Here is an 11,636-nt window from a genome sequence, read left to right as displayed (position 1 = left end):
TGTTGAACAGAAGTGCGGCTGAAGCAACCAACAAATTTAAATTTGAGATTTTAGCTAGATATTGAAAATGAGATGAAAAACACAACACATTTCATAGTTATTATTATTAATGTAAAAATACATACAAAGAGTAAAATACAAAGACAAATTTATACCTTAGAGATGGACGACATGTGGTTTTCCCATGTATTCAATAAATAAAATGCGGTTTCTATACTATTAGTCTACAACTTCATCAACGTTATTGAAATTTCAATAAAACTGTTGTTCTATTATGACTACTGGGGATGTAAAAGATAAATTGTTTCTGGGACCTCTTTGATTACAAGCTTCATAAAATGACATACACTCGAATATCTCAGGGAAAATGGCACATGCTTGCTCGTTTGATGGAACGGGGTATAAAAATGTTATAGGCGCCACTAGGAGTACAACCAATGGGCTATAATATGTGCTTTTAAAGATTTTTGGTACACTAGAAATTCAATGGGTATTTCGAACGGACTCGAAAACGCGGGTCAATCTAATTGAGGGAAAATAGGCACCATCACTTGTTTGAATTAAGCACCCACTATTTGCATTACCTTATTTTCATTGAAATGACAAGATGGAAACTCATGTTACCCCACAACAAATGTAAGTTTCACCATTATGAGGGTTACAGTCAAATTTGAGAACTCCCCATTATTATCTTACTAAAAAAAAACCAAAAATGAAAACTTCATATTGAAATTGTCTAGGGCCTGCTTGGTAGGGGTATGGGCCGTGCACCCGCACAGGCCCCCCCACTACACAGAGGCCTTTTTATTCGTATCTAGTCATATATGATGTTATAAAGACAACTGAACGTGAAATAATTTGAGTACGAGACATGTTAGCCTAGCGGATTATCGTGCTGAATAAGTTAAACCACCCAAGTTTGATCCCAACTTTTATGGTTACTTAATATTTTTTTTCCCCTCCCTTTAGAACCTGGAGTATTAAACTCACTTGCATGTTAAATTAATATTTTGAATCTTTTCTCTTTTAAGGTGTCCTTAGTTTAAGACTGACAAAATTTCTTTGTTATTTCTGTAAAATAAAGTTTTGTTATTTCTGTACAATGGAGTTTCAAAGTTTATTGTTGCAGTTGTTGCCGGGGGAAAGAGAGAGAGAGGAGATAAATGGAGGCGAGAAGAAAGGGAGATTAGGGTTTGAGGTGTCTTTTGCCCTTGGGTTTATTTTATTAGTTTTTCTTAATCTGGATATGAATTTTTAAAAAATCTGACACTTGTTTTAGAGTGAAGAAAATAAAAGACTTGCTCCAACAAAATAAAAAAGAAAAGTGAAGGTATAAATGTTAAAATGATAATTCACAATAAATTTAATTCAGCTAATTCAGATTCAGACACAAGAAAAAGACAAACACAACCTAAATGTTACTTTTTACCTTAGTGGTTACGTAACGTCACTAAAGATAATAATGTTATTAAAAAAAAGGCAATCTCGGTCCTTATCTTTTTAGTATAAGTATTAGTATTTATATTTGAAAGTCGGTATCATTCTTTATTGATTTTTCCCTTTTATTTTGTTCCCAAGTTTAAAGATTCCTTTTGGACACGAAAACACCGTAAGTGGAAATTAAACACATACTAATAGTTGTCAAAAATTCCGAATGGAATCCAGAAGTCTAGTATCAATTCCAGAAAAAAAAGAGTCTGGTATCAAATTTTAACCCAATTCTTTGCCTAATGAATGGAAGCTCAAAAAATTAGCGAAACCTGTTAAATTGACATTGAAGATACTCAACTTAACTATACTAAAAAAAAAATTGTATATACAGAGAGAGTCTCAAATGGTGAGAACATGATCATTAATGCACCCAAAACGTCCAGTACATTAAGCGCCCATCGCTTATGCCATGTGCTAAATCAGCAACACTTAACCAAAACACACAAGTATTACGACACAATTCACTTGTATACTGGCGTATGACTTGAATTTTAGTTGTTTTAAGTCTATCACTTGTGTTGAGCAATTCTTGTCTAATTTGATATTTTGAATGTCAACATCTCATTTTCCACCAATTTTCATCCAATGTGTACAACTCACTCAAAATTATAACAAACGTTCCTACTTCCTAATCAACATCCCTATTTGTGAAAAAAGATTTTCTTTTCGTGGGAGATTGCGGCACAAGTTTTAAGATAATCAAAATCCCCACTCAAAACTGAATTTATTCAAACTCTACTTCCAAATGTAAATTTTTGTTGGATGTGTGATTATCTGAATCATTTGAATGACTAATGTGTGGTATTCAAGTCTTTTTAAATCATTTAGTTTCAGAATAGTGACACTAATCATATTAAGACAATAAAGAAATACTCCCACTCTCTCTCTTGAGTCTTGATCTTATTCTCTCTCTATATACAATACAACCCCCAAAATCTTAATCAATCTTGATCAGCAGCATCCATTAACAATGTTCTTCAATTTCAAATCAACTACCCTACTCCTTTTAACAACATCCCTCTACCTCCTCTTCACCTCCTCCCCTCCGCCTTATTTAACCACCACCACCACCACCACCACCACCACTTACTCCACCTTCCACTCTCTATTCACTTCCAATTCTCTCATCGACAACTCTTCCATTTCCGATCACCTCCAAATTCTCACTCTCAAACCTCACATCGCCGGTTCCTTACCCAACTCCGATGCCGCCGCTTACGTTCTCTCCACTTTCACATCCTACTCCCACATCCGTACCCACATCGTACCTTACCACGTATCCCTAACCTACCCAATTTCCCGTACCCTAACCCTAATTAACCCACCCACGACCATCACTTTCGATCTCCGTCAAAAGAATCACTGCGGCAATCCCTATGCAAACGAAGTGATTCCCACCTTCCATGCCTACGCTAAATCGGGTACGGCAGTTGGACACGCGGTTTACGTCAATTACGGACGTGTCGAAGATTATAAAGTTTTGGAAGAAATGGGAGTCAACGTATCGGATACGGTCGTACTAGCGAGATACGGGAAAATATATAGAGGGGATATTGTGAATAATGCGTATGAAGCAGGAGCTTTGGGTGTTTTGGTGTATACGGATAGAAAAGATTATGGTGGTCCCAAGTGGTTTCCTGATGACAAGTGGATGCCACCAAGTGGGGTTCAAATTGGAACAGTTTATAATGGGCTTGGGGATCCATCAACACCAGGATGGCCCAGTGTTGATTCTTGTGAGAGATTATCACAAGATGAGATTGAGAAAGGTGGTGAAGTTCCTTTGATTCCATCTTTGCCAATATCTGGTGATGATGGTGAATTGATCTTACAGTCCATAGGTGGACAAGTGGCTAATGATGATTGGCAAGGTGATGTTGACTCTCCTGTTTATAGAGTTGGACCTGGTCCTGCCGTTCTCAACCTTACCTACAATGTAAGCAGAACTCAAATCTCTTTGATTATTTGCTTTGGAGGTATAGTTTCGAAATTGGCCGTGCTGTGTCAGCCCAACTTCCTAACTGACCTTCGGGTCGCTGACGTATCACAACGAGGTTGGGTACGACGACTTAATGGGTTGTGGCATGCTGTGGGCAGATACCAAAAGTTTAGCAACGACCACAGGCCGTGGGCACGTCAAGTGTCATGCCCACGGTCGTGGCAGAGCCCGCTCGGAAACATTACTGATTTGTGAAAACACGTGGGTTCTGTGCCGACATGGGCCACTGGGAAAACTCTAGTTCGAAGTAATCTATTTTAGATCTTTACGATACATGGTACAATGGCTCGTCGAATACGTGTGGTCATTGGGCCATAACCACGAACCACTGGCACAGTCATGGCAGGTGTTAGCCTGCGGAAACATTTAACTGAATCGTAAAAGGGCTTGGGTTGCCCCATGCCATTTATGGGCCGACAACCTGTTCGAAAACTCTAGTTTGAAATAATCTGTGTAAGAAAAGAGAAATTGTATTGATTTGTATTGATATTCATAGCTATTACATAAGATCATTATAAGGAGTAGTACAAGAGAAAAGTTTAAGCAATTGGACAATGTGGGACTATATTGGACTATATTTCTAACATTCCCCCTCAAACGAATGACTTTTGCTAGTGAAAAATTCATGAGTTTGCTAAAAAATTTTTGTAGATTTTGACTTGATGGAGGCATCATTGTGAGGTTGCTATGTTGTTGTTTGTTGTTGATTTTGCTTTTCTTCACTTGAAGAAAAGTTGGCACCATTGCCAGGTTTTATTGATGTTGATATTGTTGTTGATTTTGCTTTTCTCCACTTGAAGAAAAGTTGGCGCCATTGTCAGGTTTTGATGTTGATGTTGTTGATTTTGCTTTTCTCCATATGAAGAAAAGTTGGCACCATTGCCAGGTATTGACAATTACTAACCATTGTCCGGTTGACAATTACTAACCATTGCCCGGTTGACAATTACTAACCATTGTCCGGTTTTGGAGATCTTCCTACCTTGGTTTTTAATAGCCCTCACACATGATTATTACTCCAACATCATCGATCCAATTCAAGTTTTTGATCTACTTGATTTTATGTGTTGTTGAACATAAACACTAGCAATCATTCAATCTTGACCTTCCCACTTCTATTCTTCATTTATACTCTTTCTCATGTCTCCTCTTCTTTTGATCTTATAGAAAATATAATGGAACCAAGTAGCTTACTAAAGTAACAAACATTTGAGAGTTCTCATCTTGGATATAAGAAGTATGAGCAAATCAATTTAAGAGAATTAACTCTTTTGCCATAAAGGAACCCACAAACATGTTTTCAAAAACATCAAAAGAAAACCATCTTTGAGAATAAGCATGATTTCTTTGATACATTCTATCAAACACTTCATGTGCATCATATTGTAAATCAAGATTTTGGAGAACTATAAGTATAGTTTCAAGATAAACATGGGGTATATAACCATTCTAACAAAGAAATCCATGAATTCTTTTCCCCCTCTCTAATAGCTTTCCAATTTCTCTCAAAATATAACTTCATGGACCATGGATACACATAGATTTGATGTTGGGGAGGACTTGACATTTGAAATGCTTGAGATCATTGAAGAGTATATCATGTGATTTCTTCAACAAATCACTCTTCTTTGGATCTTTCATCTTCTTGTTAATCTTCATCATCTTCAAATACTATTGAGAAAAGTATTGAAGAATGATTAGATCTCAACACTAGAAGAGAACTACTCTTATTTGAAAGAAAAAAAAAAACACTAAACTTGAACTAAAAATCGATAAAAGTCCGGCGGACGATAGCCATTAATGGGACTACCGCCGCCGGCTAGCGGAAGACTATAAACGACTAACCCAAGAAAGAAACCTAGAAGCTCTTATACCATGTAAGAAAAGAGAAATTGTATTGATTTGTATTGATATTCATAGCTATTACATAAGATCATTATAAGGAGTAGTACAAGAGAAAAGTTTAAGCAATTGGACAATGTGGGACTATATTGGACTATATTTCTAACAATCTGTTTTAGGTCTTTAGGGTATATGTACACTGTCTCATGAAATCCGTGTTGTAATTGGGCCCGCCTCTCAGGAGGGGGCCTATCTGAAAGTACAATTATGGGCCTTCGAATTTTGTTGCATTATTTTCTTGTTTTGGTATTACAGGGAGAACACGTTATAACGAAAATAGAGAATGTAATTGCTATAATTGAAGGAGTGGAGGAGCTTGATAGGTATTTTACAAACTTCTAAACTCTTAAGAACTCAGAACCGAGTAATTCCTTGAATTGATTAAAAAAGTGTTGATTGAGCTATATAGCTCCATATGACGAGCACGGTCGAAAAGATCGGTTGGCTCCTCATACTCAAAGATTAAGGTTCTTAGTTTAATGCGAAAATTTCTTGAATATTCCTCTTAAATTACATTTTTCAGATTTGTGATTCTGGGTAATCATCGAGATGCGTGGACATTCGGTGCTGTTGATCCTAACAGTGGAACTGCAGCTTTACTAGATGTAATTTCATCTAGATATATCAATGTTCTTCGAAAATATCTACTTGGTTAAATTTCTCAATAGATATATTCACTTGAATTCTATGGATACTTTAGGTAGCTAGGAGGCTGGGTAAGTTGCAAAAGAGAGGATGGAGGCCTCGACGAACAATTATCTTGGCCAATTGGGATGCTGAGGAGTATGGCCTGGTCTCTCTCCCTCCCTCCCTCTAAATATATATATATATATATATATATGGTTTGTGTTGTCTAACTAGTAAATAGGACAATGTTGTTGCAGATAGGTTCAACAGAATGGGTTGAAGAGAACAGGGAAATGTTAGCATCAAGAGTTGTTGCATATTTGAACATGGATTGTGCAGTCTCTGGAGCTGGTTTTCATGCTTCTGCAACTCCACAGCTTGATGAACTTCTCAAACAAGTCACTCAACAGGTATCTACAAAGTTTTTATCATAATACCGAGAAAGCATAAAACTAAACGAAAAAACACGCAACAATTATGTCACAAAGAGCAGTAGTAAGGTTGCAACCCTTTTTTATTTTCTGTTTAACGGGTTTCTATTTCTTATTTTTTTAGGGCTACTTATAGTTTGCCTGTTTTATCGGTGTAACAATATTTTATACCTTTTTTGAAGGTTCGAGACCCAGAAAACCCGTCACAATCTGTATATGAATCATGGGTTGGATCTAAAGACTTCCCCACGGTAAGATTTTTAAAGATTTTAAATCATTCACTCTCACATCTTCAAGGATAACGGCACGGAAATCTTTATGTTTTGAAGATCGGGAGATTAGGAGGTGGAGGTTCTGATTACGCATCGTTCGTACAACATGTCGGAGTTTCAGCGGTTGACATGTTATTTGGTGGAGGTATATATATATGTCTTCTGTTACCCTTACTGTTATGTCATCATTAGAAGAAATGGAATGTGCTTAATCAACGAAAAAGGTTTATTTTTTGTACCTCATGTAACGGTTTTCGGTTGCAGGATACCCTGTGTATCACTCAATGTATGATGATTTCACTTGGATGAAGAAATTTGGAGATCCAATGTTTCATAGGCATGTAGCAGGTATTTCACTTGTGATATTCATGCTTTCAAATTTTCCACTTCTATCAATCATCAGGTGTTCTTTAATTCGATCGGCATCGTTTCTCTAAACCTTTTTCTCCGTGCAGCTGCAAGCATTTGGGGTTTGGTTGCTCTTCGTCTTGCTGACGATATGTTCTTGCCTTTTAACTATCTCTCCTACGCAAATGAACTTCAGGTATATATGACCAAAGACACACACACACACACTCTCTCTCTGTGATGTGTCGTTAGCAATAATAGTAATAGAGTGAATAACAGTCAAGCGCAAAGGAATTAGAAGATCATATTTTGGAAAAGAACGGCGTAAGCTTCATACCCTTGTACAAGTCTATCAAGGAGCTTAAAAAAGCGGCTGCGAAAATTGATGAACAGAGGAAGGTATTGATGAAAATTTTGCAACTGCTTAGAGACATACAATGTAGTACATAAAAGCTAATGGAAATTTCATGTATTTTAGGCATTAGAGGAAAGCAGTGGGTGGAGAACAATGTGGAGAAAAGATCCTCTGAAAGTGAGAGAACTAAATGATAGATTAATGATGACAGAGAGAGCATTCACGGATCCAGATGGGCTTACTGGAAGGCCATGGTACAAGCATTTGGTATGTTCTGTTTTCGCAAAAATGCTAGGGATACTTGACCTTCCGTACGGGCCTGACCGAGTAAGAATTGGATGTACCTATTAGATTTGTCCCAGGCCCTTGTCGAAGCCCAAAATCCAAGCCTGACTCATTTAAAATGTGCAATTGTCCGGCTGTTACCCTGTTTGTGCTCTGTCGCGAACAAATCATGTTTGGGCAGTTAGTCTATTGGTTTTGAAGTTTTTGGACAGCCATTCATACATTTGTAATCAATTGACATGGATCACAAATGGTCTTGCATTTTTATTCTGACAGATATATGGACCATCGAAGCACGATGAATATGGATCAAAATCATTCCCAGGAATAGATGATGCCATTGATAATGCCAGGAGCTTAAAAACAGAAGAGTCATGGCGCCTGGTTCAGCGTGAAGTCTGGAGAGCCTCTAGAGCCATTAAACATGCTTCCTTAGTCCTCACAGGACAACTAACATGATTCTCCATTGTTCTTCTTTTACTATCTTGATTTCATTTCATGTAAATTATACTAACTTTGATAGTTCTGAAAATTTGAAAACTTAGAAGTGCGATTTCCACAATATTTTTGTTTGTGAATTGAGATGCCATGGTAAAAAAGAAATAGCAAAAGGTACTGCAGTGGAATGATATTGGCGCAAAATAAGATCAGGAGGTTTGATACGAAAAGGAAGTGATGCAAAAAATGAACACGAGGTTTGATATGAAATGGAAGTGCAAGTAATTGGACAAGGTTACTTCACTCAATTGAAAATCATCCTATCTCCCTTTGATATTCAGAGAGATTTTACAGAGACAAATTTAAACAGGGAAGAGAATCATCAACAACAAAAATCTATATTTGAATCCACACAAGTTTCACACATAATGTAAACCTTATTTCACTATGAGAGATCCCACACCAAAGTTACCAAGGCATGCATAGGTAGATAGATGCAAGCTGCTGATTTAAGATGCCAAAAAGAATTGCAGAAAATTACATAAGAACGATGCGGCAAATACAATTACATTCCCTGTTCGACGAGATAATCACCAATCCTCTCTACGACGATGTTGCATTGGCCGGGAGTCACGGGTTCATCATAGAGACCAAAAATCAGCGACTGGCTCGTCTTCTTGATGGTAACACCACCAGATCCCTGTAAAAGAAATAGCAAATTGGGGTAAAATCCAAGAACCAAATCAAAGATTGGTTGAGCAATTAGAGTTAAAGAGTTCGTTCCACACTAGTTGTGGAAGGGGGTCTCTTTATAGGCGCGAGGAGGATATTCATCTCATTTCGCTAGCTTTTGAGGTGAGAGAGACCCAATACTACTTGGGGGCAAGGAAGAACCAAGACTCTATACTTTTATAGTAAGTTACCTTACTCTTTTGTTCTTAGTTATTTTGAACCCTTAGTAGGATTACCTTAGGCTATACTTCCGTGTACAGAAAACCAAACAAAACTACGTATTCACCATTCTGTTTGTAAAACATATTTTCCTGTTAGATGGTTATGGTATTCGATTGCCCACATGTTTTTACGGATGCAGTTGATCCGGTTTACAAAAGAGACCCTGTTGGATTTTAGTGTCGTCTGTGAGTCATCAGGATAGACCGGTGCCAAGATTTCGGGCTGAAGGTATTGATCCCTCGGCTTTATTATTCATTCTTTCGAAAATTAAGACAAAATCGATCTTCAATGTAATATAAACCAAATAAGGTTATCACCTTCTTCCCTCGGATGACAGCCCCGGGTTCACCTTGAATCACCATATACTTGGTTCCACCAAGGTACAAGCCAGTTGGTGCAAGTGATCCAGGTTCATCAAAATCAAGCATAATTCCAGTTACTTCTTCAGGCTTAAGCTACAATCATCAACAATAAAGTAGTAATTAACAACTAGTTATCCATAACATAAAACTAGCTTAATTATGAGATAAACATCAATTATAATTGTAATCATTCTTCATCTCCTTCAAAATTGAATAGCAAAACATAACAAAAATGGGGATCTATCATAATAAAAATAAAAACCTAATTTAATCGATCAATATCTATTTACATAAATAACTCTTGATCTTAATAATCTCAAATTTCCTTTTGATTTATCCAGATGAACAAAGACCACAAATAACCAATCCCTCAATCACCATTAAAATTCAGACTAAGATCAAATTTTAATCAGACACAACAAAATATTGGAAACCCATAATTATTACTCAATAAACATACAAAATCAATCATACCCATTTGTAAAGACATGATTTTTTTTAGTCAGATCTAAATCAGGATATATATACCTGAGGGAATGAAGAACTCTGAGCCCAGACACTACCATCATGACCAAGAATAGCAGCAGAAGTTAGATGCTGACCAAGGCCTTCAATATCACACATAAGGTGGTCATCGACATAAGATTGCCACGACATTGTTTGATTGATAGATTGGATTAATTCCTTTCTCTCTCTACTCCTTTCTCTCTCTAGTTCTTCTTCTTCTCCTTTGGGTTGGTTTTTCAGGTTTGCTCTGAATGAACGAATGAATGAATTTAGAGGGAAATGGAGAGAGAGAGAGAGAGAAACAAATGGTAGCGTCGAATTCACGCGACTAGGTGTTAGAGAATCAAAGAATAATTAAACAAATAAAAAGGCTTGGTCTATCATACTCTCAACTGGATTGTATAATGCCCTTCACGTCCGCAATTAGTCAAAATTACTATTTCACAAACATTTTGTCCCCCATCTTATATGTGTTTGTCATACCATGGTGTCGACCAGTCTTCTAGGTTGCTAGTGATACTGTCCGTTTGACCGTTTGGTATGTTTAGGCCTCACAGTTTTAAAAGAACTCACGATTTTAAAAAGACTTCACTAGGAAATGGTACTTAACCTCTTAAGAGGAGCACCACACGCCATCTCACTATCGATGTGGGATTGCTTTACAACACACTCTCCCAAGACCACATCACAATAGAACGAGTCGTGTTGATAACGAGTTATAGGATGATGCAGACCAACCTTCTGGACTACTAGTGATATTGTCCGCTTTGACACACATGGACCTCACGGGTTTTAAAGGCCTCACTAGGGAAGGGTGCTTAACCTTTTAAGAGGAGCACCACACCCCGTCTCATCACTAATGCGAGATTGCTTTACAATAGTGTTTAATTTTAAGGGAGGACAATTTACAAAATCAAAATTTGGAGAAATAGGAAGTTAGACTTAAGCTTAAATAATATCGTAAAAGAAACTCATTTGCTGAAAGTACAATTTTATCATCGAAATAAAATTTCTCGCCCAAATCAACGTGAAAAACATTTTTGAAAATTTCCGAACGAATCACTGTTTGCTATCAACTCTTATTAACTATTGAACAATTTGGCGGTGATATTATCTCATGTGTTTTTCTTTTATGTGTTTTTTCTTTTAACTTCATCATCCGCGAACGTGTAAAATGCTCAATTTAAGTCCGCGTGCCAGAGGCACTAATTATAGAATAAAAAGTCGTACAAGTTACACGAAGATTTATTGTTACCAAATAAGTTCTTCCGTCATTTATGAAGTAACTATTCAACAATTAGGCGGTGACATTATCTCATGTGTTTCCTTTATGGGTTTTTTTATTTTAATTTCATCATCCGCGAACGTGTAAAATGCTGAATTTAAGTCTCTGTGCCAGAGGTAAACTCGTTATTGGCTTGTGACAAGATAACCATGTCAACGTCAGGAGTTGTGTTGGCTTGAGGGATATCGGTCTCTACAGGAACAACCTCTCTATTCGGCCTCCAAGAGAAAAAATAAGAAAGAGAGCCAAACCCATAAGAATACCTACTCCTATCCCCACCCAAATCAACGAACTGTTTCTGGTGTGGTCGTGAGGGCGAGAGCTCGACAAATTTGCTAGTAATAATGTCAGGGAAGACATTGAGGAGTGTTTTGATCGAT

At 37.2% G+C, this 11,636-nt stretch overlaps 2 protein-coding genes and 1 long non-coding RNA gene across 3 annotated transcripts; 2 read left to right on the top strand and 1 right to left on the bottom strand.

The window, feature by feature from the left end:
* The first annotated feature begins 2,021 nt into the window (after positions 1-2,021).
* LOC147536999 (Peptidase M28 family protein) lies at positions 2,022-8,269 on the top strand. Its single transcript, XM_086644112.1, has 12 exons — positions 2,022-3,427; positions 5,648-5,715; positions 5,916-5,997; positions 6,093-6,185; positions 6,277-6,429; positions 6,633-6,701; positions 6,780-6,867; positions 6,987-7,070; positions 7,178-7,266; positions 7,350-7,469; positions 7,549-7,692; positions 7,987-8,269. Exons 1-12 carry the CDS (start codon positions 2,462-2,464, stop codon positions 8,167-8,169), a joined length of 2,139 nt encoding a protein of 712 aa, XP_086500238.1. The 5' UTR covers positions 2,022-2,461; the 3' UTR covers positions 8,170-8,269.
* Positions 3,953-4,886, top strand: LOC147537000 (uncharacterized). Its single transcript, XR_015226157.1, has 2 exons — positions 3,953-4,240; positions 4,312-4,886. It is a non-coding gene; the product is annotated as an uncharacterized LOC147537000 (long non-coding RNA).
* Positions 8,270-8,433: 164 nt separating the features above from the next.
* Positions 8,434-10,547, bottom strand: LOC147536998 (profilin-like). The gene is made up of 3 exons (XM_086642536.1): positions 9,993-10,547; positions 9,420-9,557; positions 8,434-8,848 (listed from the first exon to the last, which is right to left on the bottom strand). Exons 1-3 carry the CDS (start codon positions 10,119-10,121, stop codon positions 8,714-8,716), a joined length of 402 nt encoding a protein of 133 aa, XP_086498662.1. The 5' UTR covers positions 10,122-10,547; the 3' UTR covers positions 8,434-8,713.
* Between the last annotated feature and the right edge of the window lie 1,089 nt (positions 10,548-11,636).

This window comes from Eschscholzia californica, unplaced genomic scaffold, assembly GCF_041429995.1.
Source record: "Eschscholzia californica isolate CP2 unplaced genomic scaffold, dmEscCali1.0.p SCAF_5, whole genome shotgun sequence".
NCBI lineage: Eukaryota > Viridiplantae > Streptophyta > Magnoliopsida > Ranunculales > Papaveraceae > Eschscholzia > Eschscholzia californica.
This window is presented reverse-complemented; position numbering and strand designations above follow the sequence as displayed.